The sequence below is a fragment of the Pagrus major genome, chromosome 4 (assembly GCF_040436345.1).
Source record: "Pagrus major chromosome 4, Pma_NU_1.0".
Classification (NCBI taxonomy): domain Eukaryota; kingdom Metazoa; phylum Chordata; class Actinopteri; order Spariformes; family Sparidae; genus Pagrus; species Pagrus major.
This window is the reverse complement of record NC_133218.1, coordinates 30,978,664-30,999,723: the sequence shown is the minus strand read 5'-3', so window position 1 is coordinate 30,999,723 and position 21,060 is coordinate 30,978,664. Positions and strand designations below refer to the sequence as shown.

The 21,060-nt window shown below is 40.7% G+C and overlaps 2 protein-coding genes across 4 annotated transcripts in view; both read right to left on the bottom strand.

Moving 5' to 3' along the window:
• Positions 1-593: 593 nt before the first annotated feature.
• Positions 594-9,961, bottom strand: LOC140995075 (tropomyosin alpha-1 chain-like). Of its 3 annotated transcripts, none has more exons than XM_073464983.1 (9): positions 9,848-9,961; positions 9,271-9,396; positions 6,839-6,972; positions 5,805-5,922; positions 5,510-5,580; positions 5,299-5,374; positions 5,113-5,175; positions 4,780-4,849; positions 594-1,295 (listed from the first exon to the last, which is right to left on the bottom strand). In XM_073464983.1, exons 1-9 carry the CDS (start codon positions 9,959-9,961, stop codon positions 1,213-1,215), a joined length of 855 nt encoding a protein of 284 aa, XP_073321084.1. In that variant the 3' UTR covers positions 594-1,212. The 3 variants fall into 3 exon arrangements, with proteins under 3 accessions (XP_073321084.1, XP_073321086.1, XP_073321085.1); XM_073464984.1 differs by lacking the exon at positions 594-1,295 and adding an exon at positions 3,995-4,077; XM_073464985.1 differs by lacking the exons at positions 9,271-9,396; positions 9,848-9,961 and adding an exon at positions 7,749-8,012.
• Positions 9,962-15,862: 5,901 nt separating this feature from the next.
• The window catches only part of tln2a (talin 2a), a 93,524-nt gene continuing 88,326 nt past the window's right edge, over positions 15,863-21,060 (bottom strand). The window contains exons 55-58 of the mRNA XM_073463975.1: positions 20,022-20,210; positions 19,746-19,928; positions 19,455-19,580; positions 15,863-18,689 (exon numbers count right to left, since the gene is read on the bottom strand). Of these exons, the coding sequence (XP_073320076.1) occupies positions 18,561-18,689; positions 19,455-19,580; positions 19,746-19,928; positions 20,022-20,210 (627 nt within the window). The 3' untranslated portion in view covers positions 15,863-18,560. The remainder of the gene's footprint in view (positions 18,690-19,454; positions 19,581-19,745; positions 19,929-20,021; positions 20,211-21,060) is intronic.

Genomic DNA, 21,060 nt, shown 5'->3' with positions numbered 1-21,060 from the left:
TTTAAGTGTATCTTGATAAAAAAAAAAAAAAAGTCTTGTTGATTATTCCTGCTGATATTTTCTAATTTTCTTGTTTTTTTTTCTTGTGAAATATGCCACATCTTTAGCACTTTAAAAGCTCTAAATCATTCAAGAGGAAAAAAACATACAACTCATGTCCACACTGAGGCCATAACCTGCGATGAGCTGTAATAAGTACACATCGTTTCATTTTAAAGCATTACAAGCACAAAAAGGTAAAGACACACTGCTTAATAAAATATCCCTCTACAGGTTTGGGCTCACGTAAGTCATATTTGACTGCAGTGATTATGAAATGCAATACACTGAGAGGTCATGTGTAACTATGTCAAAAGTAGTTTGTCCTGTTGTGCTTGTTATTTAAAATTCAAGCAGAAACTCCACTGGAAAAAGTTTAGTACACCATTTTGCATTGACATATAGATCATTAATGTGAAACAATAGCCACAGTAATGACAGTAAAGTTTGTCTTTTAATATCATATTCCCCTCTGTCTGTTCCCTTTCCAATATATATAAAAATATATACAAAAAACCACTAAAGAAACATTTAATGATGCCCGACAAATGATACTTGATCCAACCATTTATTTATTTATGTTCATTACATTTCCATGATAAAATGGGAGAGCCAAAAAATCAAACAAATCAGTTTATCAAAATGAACAGAAAAGTTTGTACATTGTGCAAACATTTCTTTCACTTCGCTGTACATAATGGTACATTCAAGCAACTGCGCCAAGAATCCCTTCCTCGCCAAACTGGAAGTGTACAACATGACTGACACTGAATGAATGTTTATAATACAGAAGAAGAAAAAAAAAAGACTCACAAGCAACTTTACAAAAGTACACATAATAAAAGTCCCTTTTACATAACCTTGGCTGAATGTATGGCTTTGTTCACGAAGATTATGTGCAGTATTTTTCCCTACAAAAGTGCAAATTCTCCCAACATATACAAACCTATTAAAGATACAGTGAATGTTAGCTGACCTTTGATTACAGTGTGTGACGGAAACAGTGTAGGTGATCTGTAGCCCACTGAGGCTGTTTGTGCTACCTTGTTTAGAGCTCGTTTCTTCCGGATGTCAAGGTCAGAGGACACATAGAAACACAAGGCCCAGCATTATGTGAAGCAGCCGTATACAGGAGCCAGCCATATTCAGAGCAGATGAGGCAACATAGCTGGGTCAAAGGTTAACCATCTCCATTAGAGTCTGATCCAGCATCTGCTTTACGCTCAGGCCTTCTTCTTTAGCACGTGTGAGTTTATCTGTTAATATAGCATTGCATCAGTTAAAAACAAAACAGCGTAAAGATGCACAGAATATAAAACAGACAAAGCTCTAGTCCAGCATAACAGTGTTAGACATCTGGTGGTATTGTTACAAACATTTATGTTTTGATAACAGAAGTTAGCATTCAATAAGTACATGTCCTCATCTCCAAGTCTGTGAGCCAATTCACTGTAAATATTACACTTAAGCTATAGACAGGGCTGTAATTCAAGACTGCACGAGCTGGGTTTAGGACAAAACAATGGCTCTTGAGCACGTCTGTGTGGCAATGGATTGTTGTGACCTACAGTATCATGTCCAAGCACCCTGTCCAAACAGGTTCAGGTCAATGAAGAAAAAAAAAAACTCTTGAGCACCGATTTTACCCCCCAATTCATCCCGCCTTTTCATAATCATGCTCATTTAATTTGAGTTGAGGGATGATCTTTTAACACAGGGTTTACAACCACATCACCAAATGTATTGTTAATGCAAAACGAACGATCAAAACACTGATGTGTGTCCCGACTGAAATGCTACAGATAGAGATAAAGAAAAACCTAACCAACTCCAACAAGTCAATTCTGGTTCTCAGCACCGCCGAACACACTGCATCTTGTGATTTTCAATTTATAAATTATTTTGGTTGAAAACGTATCCTTTCTGGTTAGTCAATATAACATAACAAGGGGGATTCTGGGATGATACCATTTCTCCAGCCTTCACCCGATGAGCCAGAGCACCATGCAGATTTCAACTGGACTGATTTGCTACAGTACAGCCCTGTCGATAACAGCGAAAAAAATCTAATCCATTCATATCCTGAGGTTGTCTGACCTCCCAGCTGAATCTGCAGTTTTGAGCATGCATAATGTGAAAGTCGTACGTTTGTATCCCGTTTGTTGAAAGCATAACTTGGTTTGGTTTTTTTGTGTCATGGACACAGTTGTCTATACTCTTTATATACCACAGCATTAGACAATATGCCTGGACATTTGAGTTTCAGAAGAATGAAAGCATACGAGAGGCCGGTCCGGGTTAGGCCTCGTTTAAAGCTACTCTCAGTTCATTGTTCAGAAGACGGTTTTTCTCAAGCTGCTTGTATAGATGGTCTTGGCAGTCAGAAAGCAGGTAAGAGAGAAGGGAAAGAGACAGAAGGCAGGTTAGTACAACAGACAAAGAGTTAGTGCTGCTTTGAGGCTAATCACAAAACGGTTTGTATTCGAGCTGGCCACCTCATTAACGTGGCAAACTAAAGCAATAACTCACTCACTTGTCATTCAAATTTCCAAATGGTCTCACAAGCTGTCACTAATTGGGTGTAAATTACTCATTATCCCTTTTGTTGACTTTATACTTACTGAGATACTAAAGATAGTCTGGAAGAAGCCTACACATAAGTGACCAATGAATGATCCAGATTCAGAGTCAGTGATTCTTGGCGCAGGGACTGAGGCTGGTAACTGTCATATCAAAGCAAATACATTCCTAAGAGGTCTGAATGTCTTATGATATAACTTTCTCACTTAAAAGGATTTAGTTGCTGAAGATCATTGTTAAGATGCTTGAGTCAGCATTTAAAATCCACTTGAAGCAGCAGTTGATCCTTTTGGCCACTTAAGTGTGCTCAACACATCATAGAAAAAATATGTAATCTCTAGCTTAAAACTTGATTAAATAAGATACAGAAAATAGCAGCACAAATCGCCGTATAAAGTGTCTCTCCAAGCATGGCAGCTGGTATTTAACTGAATTCTTCTAATGCAAAAGGTAAACTGAGAGGAAAACCATCGATTCCTACGTTGACAAGAGTTTGTTTAAAGTAAATGAAATCATTCAACACCCCAATAGTGCCATTATACAAAGTAACGGTCCTCTCAAACAGAAAAGGGAACAGTGAATGTGAGAGGAGCTTCAGAGTTTATTCAAAAGCTACTCGACAAAACAAATTAAAAGACAACAATCAAAAAAACAAAGATGGGACAAATGGAAATGAAGAAACATTGCAGGAGAAAGGGGAAGGGGCTGGCATAGATGGAATAATGTTTATTTTACAGGAAGTAATACGGCTCAAAAAGGTCTGTACGAGAGGTGAACAGATGGATGGCGGCAGTGACGGCCCAATGTGCACAAGTAAAGAAATACAGAGACAGAGGAGACAGAAAGTTGGGCTGAGCTGCACAGGAGAAAGATGATGATGTTGTTCAACCAGCTTCTGAGGTGAGGGGTGTAAAGATTTAGCTGTGAAAAAAAAGGAGAACAAAAAGTGTTGGGAGATATAAAAAGGAGGAATGGAATATAAATGACATGCAGAAGCAAAAAAGAGGAAAAAGGATGCAGAACTGAATGAGAAACTGAGAATGAAGCTTATGAAGACATGTGGCTGTGTTGGAAGAAACAAAGGGAAACTAACACTACTGCTAAATGCTGTTAGTAGTTACCAACTTTAGATGTTTGGGGGATCTAGCCTGAGAAACTAGTCAGAAATATCCATTTAGTTCAACACAAATCAATGTTAGACAAGCAGTGAAGGGGGATCTTAGAAGAATCCACCCCATCTATAATGTAGCAGATTAAAAAAAAAAAAAAAATCACTGCACTCAAACATGCCACAAGAGGGAGCTGTTGTGTATTGGTTGGTGGTTAGGGGGGGGGTGAGATCTAAGGCAAAGAGCAGAAACAAGCATATGGTGAATTACATGGAAGTCATGTCGTTGAGGGCGTGGTCCAGCTCCTCGCTGATGGCCTTGTACTTCAGTTTCTGGGCATACAGCTCATCTATTGCGTGGTAATTATTATGAGGGTGGCAGTGAAGGGTTTGTAATAAAAATAAGAAGACAACAGAAAAAAAATAATATAGTGTCAGAGAACAGAAGTCTGAATGCAAATAGAGAAACTGAAAAAGAAGCAGGACAGAAATAGGAAGTGCTCATGGAACAGCTGGTGATGTTGTGTCAGATTCCTGAGGAGTCACAGAGAAACTGCCTCACATGTTCCGTGACCCTGAGACGACTGCTTGGGACTAAGCTGGCCTTGAACAGTCACTACACCAGAATGCCAAACAGCATTGTGGTGAGATGAGAAATGTTGTTGCCAGCATGAATAATATCACGCCAGCCTCTGTGGATCACGGCTTTGTTTTTTTTTCTCCCTGGTAGACCACTGACGGTGCAGATATTTGTCCTCAGGACTATTTAACGCCCTGCTGACCAGATGAATAACCTCACACTGCACCAGCATTTATAAAAAGAGGCAATTTTGTCTCTTTTATGAGTGTCCCTTTGAGAAATCACAGAAAAACTGGTGTTTATTCTAGGATAAATGCCATGACTCTATGATGAGTCCGTAAGGCCTAACAAGGTTACCTTTTTGTATTGACTTATTGAGTATTAACTGCAGAACTGCACTGTAATAAACACTCCAACATTTAGTAAAAACAACTTTTTCCAAAGTGTAAAATCAAGTGGAAAAGATTCATACCCTCAAGGTCATCAATGGTCTTCTCAAGCTTGGCGACCGATCTCTCCGCGAACTCAGCACGGGTCTCAGCCTGAGAGGAGGAATACAGTCAAACATTAGATATTCACATTAAGAGAGTTTGCATTACTAACCACAACGCTACAGGACATTTAAAGCACTTAGGTGCTGTTTAAGTGCCGTAATAAAGACACATAATGTATAATCAGCATTCTTAATTCAAATAACTAATGCGTCTAGCTCTATAAAATGCCATATAATCAAAAACACAGGATGGATACAACTATTTTTAAATGACTCACTAGTGTAAGTTTATGCCAATTTTAGTTAACTCACCTCCTTCAGCTTGTCTGTAAGAACCTTGATCTCCTCCTCGTACTTGTCCTCCTTCTGTGAGTACTGTGTTCGCACACAAAGGCCAAAGTTAGTCAATATACAAGACAACCCAAGAGAGTTTTTAACAGATTGTCAAGGGTTTAACTGGATTATTTGTCATTAAAGTTCTTGGTCACCCATGCTTACCTTCTCTGCCTGGGCCTCCAGAGACTTCAGGTTGTTCTGCACGGTTTTCAGCTCCTCGTCAAGCTCAGAGCATTTGCTATTGATTTATGGGTTGGGTTGCACAAGCAGGGAGTGGCAGACAACAGACAACAGAAACGAAAAATACAACAGAATTAGTCTGAAATGTTATTCTAAGTCAGGAATTGGAGGGCAAAGGGAAGGAAGTTGTTACCTCTCAGACAACTCGGCACGCTCCTCTGTACGCTCCAAGTCACTCTCAATGATCACCAGCTTACGGGCCACCTGAAGTCACATACAAAGGTTTAGTCCCACAGTAGTATAACACATCCTAAAAATAAAAAACACTTAATGTATCTACTGTAATTCTCATAGTTATTTAAGACTTTGTGGTAATAATAAGCATCTGACAAAGCAGCCATTGATGCCAGCTAGTACATTTAGGTTCAAGAATGTAGGAAAAGCTACACTCAAAGTTCAAGAGTGATGTGAACAGCTGAGAAACGTGCCTCCTCGTATTTGCGGTCAGCCTCCTCAGCGATGTGTTTGGCCTCCTTCAGCTGGATCTCCTGTAGCTCCATCTTCTCCTCGTCCTTCATTGCCCTGTTCTCAATGACCTTCATGCCTCTGAGGGACAGAAAACAGCATGCCAGTTAAGTCACGAGCATCAATATGTTTTGATAAGAGACCAGAAGTTCATAAGGGCCCGGGAAATTGGAGGAATGTTAACACAGAGCACATGGTTCCTACTGATGTCTACATATTCTTCCACAAACACTGGATTACTGTCTGGACAACATGTCTGGATACTTTACAGACACAATGGTCTGTTACGTTATGTTGAGCAGCACTGTAGTGTGTACGAGCAGTCACGTATGAATAACACGAAGTAGAGCCTGACATGACATGAGGAGTGTGACTTGTTATCCATGCTGTCAGTCCCTGCAACAAACATCTTTAAAAAAAAAACATTAAAATGCTACAAATGTGCCGCTTCCACTGTTGGTCGTGAGTTATACTGCATTAAAAGCTAAAGATGGTGTAAACTCAATGAACTCACTTGTGAATATTAGCGCAGTATGACTTCCAGCCACCAGTGGCAACAGTGAGCAACATGTTAGGAGTGGTACTCTCAACGGGCTTACATCATGTGCAATCTTTGATTTTTAGCATAAAGTAGTTTGGGAGAAACCCAACATTTCAGTGCCAGAGTCATCAAACTTGTTTTCCCATTTGTCTTAAAGGCTTTCAGTGTAAGAATGATCACTGTGCACTAAAAAGTCTGCATCAGCATGTGGAGTGACTCAGGACTGGATTTTCTTCTAAATCTAAAACTTCCTGTCCTAATCCTGACAGGTCACTCTTTTTCAAAGAAGAATCTATTTCACCATTACAAATTATGTTAAGTGACAGGTAGCTTAAAACCTCACAAGATGTGAGGGATTAAGAGAGTGCAGCTGTGATTTTTTTTTTCTGAATAATATCAAGGACTAACAGCAGGGTTTATAAGTGGATTGTGTCTGGGGTCTGCGCAAGTACCCACCTCTCACTCTCATCAGCAGCCTTCTCAGCCTCCTCCAGCTTGGTCAGGGCTGTGGCCAGACGCTCCTGAGCGCGGTCCAACTCCTCCTCAACCAGCTGGATACGTCTGTTCAGGGAAGCTACATCGCCCTCAGCCTAGGAGACCACAACAACACGATCACAGACAGTCAAATCAAGTTCAGTCGTATAGCCTGAAACCATGTATACAGCGCTGCTTCAGCTGGGCTCTGCAGGGCCACAGCATCCAAGCTGCTCCAGCAGGCTCTCTGAGGAGAGAGCTTGGGCTGGGTCAGGAACACGCCCCGTGGGGAAGAGATGTAGTCTCTACTGTGCACATTATCTACACAGGCTGAGGGGATGGGTGACTGCTTTTTTTTTTTTTTTACACACATTTATTTTAAACTCAAGACATGTTAGCATTGCAATTGAGGACAATGCTCCAATTTATCCACGTTCCCTCATTTGTTTTCTAGTCCAACTTGCATCCTCATCCTGTCCCATAAACAAATTAGCTACATAACACGGATACAATTAAGTGTTTTGATGGGATGAGAGACAGCAGCTCTAAGTAGCTAGTGGCCTGCGGGAGTTTAAACACGGGGTTTTATCTGGAGGACCTGTGGTGCTGCTGCATTGTTAGCCTACTTGTTACAGGGCTGTTTGTTTATTCTGGACCTGCCGCCTCCCTTCATCCGCCCCATCGTTTTAACTCACTCTCATCCCGCACTGGGCTACATTTACAAACACGTCTACCTGATACCTGGCTGCATTTGAGGATAAAAACCCCGTCGCTGTCCGGGGCCTAGCAAGCCATGCTTTTTTTTTTTTTTTTTTTCTGACCAGATTCACGCCTAATGCCGTCGACAGTCAGTCTAAGGACTAATTGCCTTAAATAATTAGCCGCGGCTTACTGTTTCCCTCGAGCTCTTCTCGTTGTTCAGCTCGCGCTGTAGTAACGCTGCCCGGTCCTCCGCCACATCGGCCTGCTCCTGCAACGACTTGATTTTCTTCTTCACAGCTTCCAGAGAGCTCCCACCGGCCATTTTTGCTATTTATTTATTTTTTTGTTTTAGTTGCGTGTGTCTCCTCAGCTAAGCTAGTTTCTTCCCCCTCCTCTCGGCTGTGTGCGGGCTACCTCAACGCAGACTCACACGCATACGCTTGGAGATGCGGCGCGTTTGATCCCTGCCCCCACCTTAATCAACTGCTGATGAGGATTGGGATGTGCCACCAACCCCGGAAGTACCTGATTTCACACGCAAATGTTTCGATTTTGCCATTTAAATAAGAAAATATTGCAACTGTGCCGATTTTCAGTGTGGTTTTGAATTGATTTCATGCCATTTCTTCTACTTTTTGCCAGTTAAACAACTGTTTAATGCGTGAGCTGTTTTGAGGGCATCCCCTACTGGTAAATTGAGCTGACCCTATAAAATCACAGCTCCGGGCACTGGACACTCATTGGTCATCAGGAGTCACAGCGACATCAAACACTAAGTTACACTTGTGTATACATAGTTATTAATTATTGAACACAACACTAACTATTATCATTATTATTATTATTATCATTATTATTATTATTATTATTAATATTATTATTGTCCTCCTGTCTGTACTAACTAGACCTCAACACTGATGCCTACAGACACTTTATCCATCATCTTCTTGCAATCCCTAATCATTTATTTTGTTTGTTTATTTTTTTTTATGCAACTTAATGACCTGATTTTACTTACCTCTATACCTAATACCTCTACTTTTAAAACTTTTGTCATTTATCTTGTAGCAGGCGCTCGGAAAGTGTTGTAGTTTTAGTTTTTAGACTACTTGTTTTATAAATTGTTTTATTTTTATTCTCTCATGCATCTGTTTTTGTACTTTTTTAAGTTAGGAGTCGGTGAAGTTTATCTTAGGCCATCTTATGTGTCTCTTTATATGCTGCTGTGTTGCTGATTGTTGTGTGGCTGATTGTCAGGTCATCAATTAGGCGTAATTGGTGTAACATTAAACTCAGCCAATAAACTGGTAATTTCATCAGGGCTGGACAGAACTGCCAAGTGAAACCAGAACAACCACAAATCTGTCAAGGATTTTATAGGCCAAAATATGCTTGTAAAACGCCCGACTGAAACCCTACACTGGCCCTCAGATTTGTCCAAATGGCTGTGGAATGCACTGGTAAGCCACTGAGCTGTAACCTTACCATATACAGCACACAAGCTAAATTTAACTATCTATGTTTTCATCCTATACAGCCCATAAGCCTTTTATAATTGATTACTGCATAATAATCATTAGAGTAAATCTGTATGGGGGCTGGTAGTCTTAGTTTCCTGAGGGGACCCAAAGGGGTGGTTCAAGGTCAAATGTTAGGCAATGGAGTGCCCCACTGGGGCTTCTCCACTTGTCGTGCCATCAGCCCAAACTCACATCTGCGGCTTTCTTCTCAGCCAGCTCCAGTTTCTCCTGGGCATCCTTCAGGGCTTCAGAGTACTTGTCCAACTCATCCTCAGTTGACTTCAGCTTCTTCTGCAGTGCTACCAGGTCATCCTCAAGCTGGGACACAGTGAGACAAGATGACATTTACTAACATGCAGAAGACAGATATGATTACTCTCACACTCTTCAGCATGCACACCTCATAATGTCTGTAAATAATCTCTAAGGTGTGAAAATAATAAATGACTGATTGTATATCAACTATTTAGAAATACATTTATTCTAGGCTTTTATGAAATACCTGTTGTTAGCCATTATAGCTAAATCTTAAGCAATCCAGTAAATGTAAAGTGCTCCCCATTGTTCCCAACGTCAAGCAGCCCAAATATGAAGTCAAATAACACAAAAGCAAAGCTATTATGCTTTTTAAGATTTCATTTAATCCTGTGGGGATACGCTATTATTCCTCAGTCACTGGACATGCAGGAACCATGCAGCGCCAGGCGCACCGTGCCACTGGCACCGGTGCGTAAAAGCACCCGAGCGCCTTCCACATCGGGATGCCGACCTGTTTGCTCCTATCCTCAGCTGCCTTCTTGTCTGACTCGGCCTGCTCTGCTCTGTCCAAGGCGTTCTCCTTGTCGAGCTTGAGCATCTGCATCTTCTTCTTGATGGCATCCATGGCTGCTTATTGTAGGTTGGTGTCCGCGCAAAAAAAACAAAAAGAAAACAAAAGAAACTGGATGAAGGATCGGAGCGTCTGATCCACACTGAACGCCAAGCTGGAGTGCGAGCTCGCCTGGGTTGTAGTGAGTCAAATATGTAGTTTGGCTGGGCAGTTACTGGATACCCAATACTTTTTTGGAAACAACTGCAGCTGTTTGCCAACGCGGGACCTGTATTTTTATTGGATCTCTGCGGTGATTCGCTCTTCCAAGACATTTGACAGCTTCTGTGACTATACATGGGGTTTGGACGTCATGAGGGCACTCCCCTTCACACCAAGACGTCCACTCCTCTTACCAACACCCTCCAAGTGACATGCAGGAAGTAAAGTGTCAAGAGGTAGTAGCTCTTCTGATGGGGGACTATTTGGGAGAAACATGCTGATATTAATGACCTAATTATCACTCAGGAAGATAACCCAGAAACTACATGTGAGAAAAGGGAAATTAAGAATATTTTTGACCACTATCTTCCAATCATTTACACTTTTTACATCTATTTCTGCCAAAATAAAGAATATCTGACACTGTTTAATGAATCATGTGCTCACAACAGTGATTGGTACCAGACTGAATTGTTCCCGCACTCCAAGCATCAGAGCTATTCATACAAAACAAATATATCTGATTGGATAAGCCCCTGTGAAAGTTCCTCTCCCTCTGTGGGGTGTCATATTAGCCAGTACGGCTTGTTTGTCTTCCAGGGATCATTTCAGCAGCTCCCTCTCACTGCATAGTTCAACATCCAGACAGCATTCAGATAGGCTTTGGTCTCTGTAGAGATATATCATCAAGCTTGTCCAACTCCTCTCTCAGCTAAGACATGCCTGAGAGTTATATCTCAAACGGGCGGCAGTGGATATGGTAGAAGCGTGCACAGTGGAAGATACAGAAGCTTTGGCATTTCAACAGCCCCCCTCACAGCGCCTCTGTGATAGTTCACAGGGCCACTGGCGCAGCCGCAGCTGTCACACACAACCTGCAGTCAGGACCAGTTGAGTAATAATAGTTTACGGTCGACTACAGTAATTAATTTTTCTACATGTTAGGGAAATTGGAGCTTGGGAATAAGAATCTCCAAATGTTGCTAAATTTAAGTTAACGGGCAAAATGAAGATTTGTTGTAGTAAAAGGTTATATGTCGGAGAGACATGCACTGATGTTATGTAACACTATATGAAGAGCACCGTCTTCTTGTCCTCAAGGCATAACAACCCAGCTGACAGCATTTTGTCATTCACTAAGGAGCCTTTAGACTCAAGCATCCTCCCCTCCTTCCCTGCACCTTTACTACTCTTCTTGAGTTTTGTTGAGTGCATATTTTTGGGATTTTACTCCTTGGAGAGCACCTGCTTGACTCTGTCCATTGCCCCTGTAATTGCTCCCACCCTCACTGTGCCTGGTTTTTTGCAAATTTCCATTAGCTTTCTTTAATCAGATCATTTACTATTTTGGTTCATTTGTGATGGGAATCAGGGGGGAAACTGAATAAAACAAGCAGCCTGTGTGTGATAAATCATGCCAAAAACTCCTCACTGTTTTCCTCACATGTCCGTAGTCTGAATTAGCTGGATAAACCTAGACCAATAATGATTGTGTGATTGCTTCTTGGTTTTAAAGGAGCACTATGTCGTTTTGGAGAAGAAATTCAAAGTCAGAATTTTAATATTTACAATATTAATGAGGTAATAATCCAGACAGAAATATATTTTTTTCCCCCATAACAGGATAAACAACCTGTTCTCAGAGGGAAATAGGGTCCCCAGAACACTGTTTGAAGCTAGAAAGGTGGCAGGGTCCGCCAAGTGTAAACAAAGTAAAACAGTATGAAATTGTGTCGTCCTTTAAGGTCAGTTTGTTTATTCAGATTTCTCAGTTATGAAAACAAAGAGAGTTTGTTTATTTAGTTTGTTTAGGCAGAAAAAAAAGTGAAGATCTTTCTCTTCTGATTAAAATTTATTCTGCAAAAATACATAATGCACCTTTAACAGCTGAGGAAGAAACACTTGATTATTACAATTATTTTTTAAGAACCTGTTAGAAATAATAATCTATATCCATAACTTTGAATCACTTGTCTCTTTTCTTCTCTGTGTTTTACTCCTATATTGTATCACTCTGGTGGTCCAGCCTGATATCCTTCCTGCGGTGCTTTTTTTAAGGCGGTCAGCTGTCACTGTGTTGTCATCCCACCATGTGTTTTGTGGGCTGTTGAGCAGTCAACCAGGCATGCCTGTCATATACAGAGATCAGAGAGGCTCATGGCGCAATCCATGTCACCCTAGCACCCCGTATAGATAGAGAGATGAACATCACCACATTGTACCTATCCAAAAATTAATGATTAAGTCAGATTAAATTTGAGGGTTTGGATTCAGAGGTCTGCAAGTCATTCATAAATACTTGGGCCTGGAGTTCTCTGAGTGCAGACACACTTACTGTTGAATTTATGAGTTTTTATATTCTCTTCCCAGGGTCATTATACTGTTCCTGGACAACATGTTCAGAGTATTTATACAGCAAAGACAAGAAGTCATCTTCACAATTCTTTGGTGCCTTTTATCACATTGTTTTGTTCACATTAATGTAGGGAACAAGTCACAACCTAAAGTCTGTTTAGAGTTACTGTACCTCTTTTCAACTGCTGTCAGACCTGAGTTAAAGGGCTAAAACAGGTCTCATTTCTCAAACACTAGTAGGGCAATGGTATGCAGTGTTGTACACCCTAAAGTAAAAGTAAAGATATCATGTTACAATAATACTTTGGTAAAAGAGAAACTCACCTGCACGAATAGTACTTGAATGAAATTAAAAGAAAAGTATCTAGTGTTAAATATACTTAAGTATGAAAAGTACAAGTAATAGCATGGGTTATAGAGCAGCCGGCCAAGCCGATTAACTGATCCGATATTCAGCATTATCCTCATTATTGGAATTATTGTTTTTTCTTCATCCGATCGCCGTTAAAATAAATTCATGATGAATCAATGAACCTATGAACCTTTGGCTCTGATGCAGCATGCAATCTGAAAGTAAGCAGTAACTAAAGTTATCAAATACATGTTGTGGAGTAAAACATCTGACTTTTAGTTACTCTGTTCACCTGAAAAAAGTCTCACCGTGAGTCAAATTTATGCTGTCGGGTGTGAAAACTGAAGCAGCCCTCAGTATTCCCACAATTCCCCTCATGCATGCTCTGTAACATTGATGTTGTGACCTTTTGAAGAGCCACACGTGAAGTTTAAAGACCTCTGAAAGTTGATTTTCATTAGGGGACCACTGTCTGTTGATGGCCATGTATGCACTACTGATTTATTGTTGTGAAGAACTCATAAATCTAAACACAGGGGCTTTGTTTCGGTGGTGCGTCACAGCTCAGCATAGTGGCTGCTGTAGTTCCTGTAATTAAAGGAATAGCAGACCAAATACAAAAAGCACTGATTAGTCAAAACCACAATTAAAAGCCTGGAGCTGTTTGAACGGTTCATCATAGATGTGTTGAGGCAGCTGAGCGAGCAGCTCCCAGACAAAAATGGGAGTACGGAGATGATTTCATTGTTAATGTCTAGACTGGAACTTCTCACCTCCTCCTCAGTAATTGAAAGTGAGGAGGAGTACTGTTGGTGTTCCACCCACTCCTCCTGAGTCAGACGTTATCTCCTGCTGTGATTCAGCCTTATCAAGCTCATCATGACCGTTCAGACATACAGAGCTCATTTGTGAGGTCATGCGAAAATATCAGCGCGATGACTGCGTGTTTGAGCATATGTGTCATTTTCCATCCGTGGAGCAACACAGCCAACAGCTCCACAATGTTGATGGTCTTCTCATTGAAAAGAAAATGTGAAAAATTGGGCATTGACAGCAGGTCACAGTAGCTGGGAAGAGAATGGCACCCACATTCTCACATTGAACACAACTGTCTTGAGTGAATGACGCCTCTAACCTTGCTATGTAGCATGCTGCAGTCATCAGTAACCGTACCCGCTTTCTGACTTTTATTATAATTAGATTTAGGGCATAAAAATAATGGATGAGCTGTCTTCTATCAGCTGCTTGTCCACATTAAATTCAATGCCCTCGTCCTTTTAGCCGGGATTCTTGATGTCTCCCCCTCAGCCGAGCCGGTGTAACAAGGCCTCTTGTCAAAAGTCACATCCAATATGTACAGGGGAAATGTGAACGAGTCAGTGAGATTTAGGTGTCTGTCACTTAGAGAAGCATACAAAGTTAAAGCCAAAGGATTGACTTTAAGTGAATATAGCGGAAAAAAAGGATTCCAGGTTTAAAAGCAGCAGCTGTGACACTGTAACTGACATTGCCGCCTCGAATTTTAGTGCTGGACAAATTTAGCGCAGGCCTCAGTTCATAGCGTGGACTCAATATAGCTTCAGGTTAAGTGCTGACTCAGAAATACCATCTCGTCTTGACACTAAAGTGACACAGACACTTCAAGAGACACTTGTCCTCTTGCCAGAACTCACCTCTCTGTTATTCAGTGGAACCAGAGAACTTGTGGTGGAGTTCTGCATCCTGACAGCACTGCTCAGACAGGAATCAGTGACCGCTTACGAGAGCAGATACATATGGAGAGTTGGACGATTCACGCTTAAATTTTTCCAACTGTTACCATCTGTATATGTCTTTCTTTCCCAACATAAAGGTCTAAATGCTGTCGGGAATTACATTGTGGTGGGGAGCTGAGTGCTTATAGGTCTGGGTATTGACCCTCAGTACAACTAATATGTGTTTGTGGCATAGATGGAGGTCTGGAAACTGTCAGTGAAAGTTGATGTTGAGTATTTGGTCCTATTCTTCATTTTTTTCCCATGAATTTTTCGCTCAGATATGTTTTTGTTTTGTTTTTATTACATAAGATGGTATTTTATTTAGGCAAAGTCCTTTATTATGACTGACGTATCGGGAACATTTCTGTATTTTCTTTAAAAAAGGGTGGAAATAGTACAAAAATACATTTGTATTTCCCAAAGGAAGGCAGTGTATCTGCACACATATTGATACCCAGCTCTAGTTCTTCATTTTCTATTTGCCTAAAAGTGGTCATGTTCAAGTATACATTGAGTCTATACGTACTGGAATCTGCCTATAAATGACAAAAAAAGGGTAAGTTTTGATTTTTGGAAACTGCCCCCAAGTCGCTAAAACTCCTCAAATTCACACAGAAAAACTGAGGACATGACCTCAGTGTTCTCAGTGGCAGCTACGGCCTGAATGAGGTTACAGATATTTGAGCTTGTGAGAGATGTGCTTCAGGTCATGTGCTCCAAATAACTTCAAGTGTGTGCATCTTTTTTTTTTTTTTGAAGAAAGGAAATGTGTATTCATGTCCTAAATTACAAGTCTATCGGGAACTACATTTCACCTGAACTACCGAGGACCGATCCAAAACAAAAAATATATTATTAGTAGTAGTGGTAGTAGTAGTACTAGCAGCTACTACTTACCCTGTATTGATATTATGTCGCTGTTTATCAACTTTTGCAGTAAATAGAAAATCTGCTGGGAAGTAGCAGAGTCCAGTTTGGAGATGAAATTAATGATAAATGATAAATAATAATAATTTTTATAAACATGATCTTCTGATATATTGCAACTAGCGAAGTGAATATACTGTGAACATTTAATGGGATAATTTGGGTCTTATGTCCTTATATTGTCAATTTGTTTTTATACCAATATCATTGATGCATGTGAAGTTGAGTGAGACTTATTGTCAAAGAACTTGGGTTAATAAATGTTCAGAAAAAGAGGCGTATTCAACTAACTACTGTACGTAAAGTGTAAAATGCACTTTGTTTCTGTCTTCCCTCTGCAAAAAAGAAGCTTGGCACACAACATTACATTGAAATGCTTTATTTTCAGTGAATACAAAAAATAGTTTTTTTGAGGCCAGATAAATATCTTTTTATATCGTATGTTATCACTTGTCTTTATTGTCGTAACTTCATAATTTTAATTCTGTTAAGGGAGGGAGGGAAAAAAAAAAAACATACCAAACACTTAAATTTACTCCACGTCATTGAAATGCGTCACGACATCTTAATGGTGACAGATATATCGAAATGTTCTTATCACATTTATCTTTCGTAGAGGCTTAAAAGCACAAGAAAAAAAAAAAAAAAGAAGAGTCCATCCATAAAATATCAGTGACTTCATAACATACAATAAAGTAGTTGACAGACCCAAACCTCCAGTCTGTCGTAGTTTAGAAGCACTGTGGTACATGCCCATGGAATGCAGTACAAAAAATGTGTTCATATATATAATATACATACTTATATATATTTATATACTGATGGTACGTTTTAAAACAGCAACACATTTTTTCTGACTGGCAGACGGTTCCTCTGTCATCCCCAGAAGGCTTTCCATGTGGCAGAGAGAGTTAAAGAGAAAAAGAGGGGGATGCAGTTGGTTCAGCACTTAAGAGGAACATTTAACGACATGAACCGACATTCCCGAAAGATTTTGCTTGTCCATTACCTTCTATCGAACCGATGTGGTGAAGCTGTCACTCAAGCAGACCAGACACTGTATGGGCTACGGACTAAGGCACTAATAATAACACTACAGACTTGACTGATGAGCAGTGGACCATCCCACACACCCTCCCGCCCCGCCCTCCCACGCTCACACACAAAATACAATGCCAGAAAACACCTCTGAATTCACACCCGACCCGTTAAAAAAACGAAAAAGTGATGGTCTGTCTTTAGCTGTTTGCTCTACTGTCTGTACGTGGAGGTCAGAATCACTCAGTGCATCCTTAAAAAGTTTCACTCTGTCGCTGTATAAACAAAGAGATGCATCTGAAGCACAAAGCCATGCATTTTTTTTCACAGCAGGACGTAATCTTACATTATACTGTAGTTTTAATATTGAAACACAGCCCTGTATAGTAAGATAAGGGAACCAAACACACTACAATCAAACTCGGTAAACAAAAGGTTCCTCTGTTGCAGCGAGTAGTCAGTAAAGTTGCACAGAGCACCATCAAATTCATAGACGGATGAGCAAAAATGGACGTTAGCGTTGCGGTCGCTTCACTTTAAATGCACTTATTTTAAACATACATCCTTGGTGTGATTTATTTGTTAGAATTAGCTTATTGCTAAGTTGTTTTCAGATTTTGCAGTCTCCTGGATTTACAGAATTGGAGGTGAAATCGAATCCCTGGCAGTGATGGAGTATTGCTGGAAAAAAAAACAACTGTAGTCACTCTAAGAGTGGAAGGACCAAAGTAAATCAGCAGGGAGTCGTAAAAGATGTGAGGTATTTACATGTAGTCTTGACTTGCATGATTTTGCGGCCAATCAAATTGCCTGATTACCACAAAAATACAAAACCTAATACAGTCTCATCTTATTACTTGTTTGCATGGGGGAAGGGAAACCAATGCTGCCCCCTTAAGCACCATCAATGTTATTGCATCGTGATCAAATTGTGTTCATACTGTAGGTAGGGGTCCTAATACCTGAAATGAGAATGAATAAAAGAAGATGTCTGATTGGAAGCCGGCACTGGCTCGACTAGTGGTGGTATAGTCTCTATAGTATCTCTGCGCCCTCTCTGCTTAAAATACTCGCGAGCAATAAATATTCCTTCTATGGTAATATGTTGCCCTGTGTAGAAAAGCATTCAAGGGCAACATTAAGCAAAACATTCTAGTTAAGTCTTAGCGGCTGCACACAATGACACCTATATAAGGGGCCTCGACAAACATGGAGAGCCCAAAAATATCAGCATTTTAAAAAAATGACGAGAAAGAAAGCAAAGACACTTAACATTACCGTTTTAAAGGAACATTCCTCCAAAAACAACTGTCCATTACTGAAATTAACATCGTGGTCCAAGAAACACCCATCTTCCTTCATATTAGGGTTAATGACCACCGACTTAAAGACACGCCACATGATTCAAACAGATAATAAGGTGCCAGATTGGAGCCAACATTCGTACAAATATCAGAGTACCGAGTTGAAATCTATTTGTGATGCGGCTATATCACATGAACGGCAATACAATCAATTCTTCATCTCAAAAGTGTGTGACTTAGAGCTGCAATTTGTGAAACAAACAAACTAACAACAACAACAACAAAAGAAACTGTAGCTTATGGGCAAACATGAGAGCATACGAGCTGTGCGGTTTGTCCCAAGCGGGTCACATTCTGGTTCAGATTACATCGGTCGGAGTAGTTCTGCTATACATGAGGACAAAAAGCAGTTCTTCATGGGAATCACCACAATCTTTATGTTGTTTTCAGAAAGTAGTCAGTTCCACACAGTAGTATTTATAACTTGCGAGTAGTTGAATTTAAGATCTCTCCATGTGGACTCAGTCATTGTGTTCACTGCAGACTCGGCATTACTGGTTTGTTAAATCAGTCACAACATATCTGAAGTTCGCTGTAGGCCGCATGCCTGTTCAAGTGTGCCGTTACAAAAGGAAACAAATTCACACACACAAACACAGATGTGCTCTTCCCACTGCTTCAAGCGTGTACGCAGCAGCGGTGATGGACTGTTTGAATGATTAGTTGCTGTCCTCTCGTAACTCGCTGGGCAAGAACTTGTACTGCTGCTGTCTGATCTGAGCCAGTTTCTTCCTGGCTTCTTCCAGCTCTCTCTCCTTTCTCAGCATCTCCTCCTGGGCTGCAATGATCTAGCAAGACAAAAAAAACAACATTTTAATTGAAGCACCTATTATTTTGTTTGTGTTTTCCAGCTTGAAATTATTTAGAGGTAACAGATGAGGTAAGATGGAAGGTAAACTGATTAAATGTGATATGAATGTACATGTCTCTTATTTTTTTCTCTTGTGTTTTTTGTCTTGGGTGTGCGAATGTAGAAATGTTTCATGTGATCCTGGTGCCATTTTGGGATAGTATAAACTTGTTATACATTATGATATTATATATGTATGTTGGTTAGAGATTGCAAGCAAGACCCTAAGGTGGAAAGCATGAATCTAAATAAGGATTAATTCTAAAAATGGCAAATAATTAATATTAACAAATGAACAATGTGATTGCCATCTATTAATGCTCCCTCTATGGTTGATGTGTTCCTTTGTACACATTTACCAGCCTGAGTGTGTTTGTGCATCAGCATTTGGGTCCATTTTTTCCATCATCATAACAAAAACAATGTATGTATGTCTGCATTAGTGGGCCATTACAACAGGAGTAGGCATATTAATATGTTAATTCCATTACTAGAGAGACTTGATGTTCTCGGCAATTACATGGAAAAGGTATGTGCATAATAATGCGCATCAGCATTGGAAATTGACCTAAATGAGTTTTAAAAATTGGTATATCAGATACTAGCCAAAATACAATATCTTGCATCACTGACTTCCTGTTTAGGCAACAGGCTAAACGGGTTTAGGCTTATCATCATATCTGATGCTGCTCGACGTTCTTACCTGTGCTATACCACCCACAAACTTTGTCTTGACCACCACGTTGTGGTCATCTGCTTTGTCAAATGCTGCCTTTTGAGCTGCCCGCACCAAATTGTCTGATGCCTTCTTTACTGCGTTCCCAGCAATCTGTTAGAGGAAGAGATCAGTTGAAAGCAGCTAATCAAAGTATAAACAAGAAAAAATACATTATCATTATATTAAATCTGAAACTCTGTAAACACTGTTGTAAACAAGAACCCTGCCCAGCTACATGTTATGCAGTATCTTGTTTGGAGTGTGTCTGCACTGCACCTGTAGTCTCCTCATAGCCTCAGAGTCCTGGTCAGCCTTCACCTTACAGGCCACCAGCAGCTGGGCTGTGGACGCAGCCACCTGTTTGGCTGAGGAGATGAGCTTCTCTTCACTTGCATGTCCTTGTACTGAGGCGTTGGCAGCCTCACACAAGTTGCTGGTCGCTGCTGCCACCATACGTGCCTGGAAGAGAAAAGCAAAGAAAATTTAAGTCATTTTTTTTGGTTGCGTCAGGCTGTAAAACCGCATAAAAATGGCTTTTCACTCCAAACTTACAGCAGAGATGAGCCCCTGGGACCACTGTCCATCATCCACAGCATTGGCAGGGATGAGGCCCACTTTGCCCTGAGCCACCAGCTCTCTCTGGGCGGCCGAGGCTGATTTGACCAAAGCGCTGGTGGCTGCAGCGATGGACTTGGCTGCTTCCAGGATCTGCTCCTCGAAGTTCAGTGTCTCATCTGCTTGCTGAGGGGGAAGGAGACCAATCAGTCAGACAGGATGACGTCCTATGCAAGGCTTAAGCTTGTTACCTTTAGTACCACTAGGGTTTAAAGTTTGTGATGGAAAAAGTTACATCCGACTCATCATTTTCCCATTTATACTGACACACTTGGTGACTACGAGAGACAAAAGCTGACTTCCAAATGCTTCACACAGCCAGATTTAAGCCATCTTTAGCTGATAAGGAGCACATATCCAATCATACTCAAGTCTGCCTGTTGAAAAAACACACTCATACACATACTTTCAGCCACAAACACATTCACACCACAAGTCTGTAGACAGAGCGGGACACTGTAGGAATATGTTTGATATATAGTTGGGACTGAATAACAACCTAATATATCAAACATATCAGACAGAGCCCTGCAGAGAAGGCCTCCGGTGGTGGGGGCAGGCAGGGAGGGAGGGAGGGAGGGGTTAACTGGGAGCCAGAGGACATATACTGGGACAGGCTTTAGCTAGAGCTACCACAGATGGATGAATGATGGGTGGAGGGGGACACATGGCAAATGTGTTATATGCAAGAAGGGGATATGGCTAAAGATAATATAAAATGAGGAGGGGGTGAGGTTTCAGTGAGTTTTCAACTCAACAATGAGGAAAGTGTCATCGTCAGAGATAAAACTCAAAAACTAAAACTTTGATGGGCATGGATATGCAAGAAATTGGGAAAAACATGAGTGTGACTGTTATGGAAAGTAAAGTTGAGAGACTGGTCAGTCGTGATCTTAAATCAAGGTAAAGAAAATGCTATGGGAGTGTGTAAACGGGGGAGACGGCACAAGACACAGAGCACATTTTCTGTGAATGT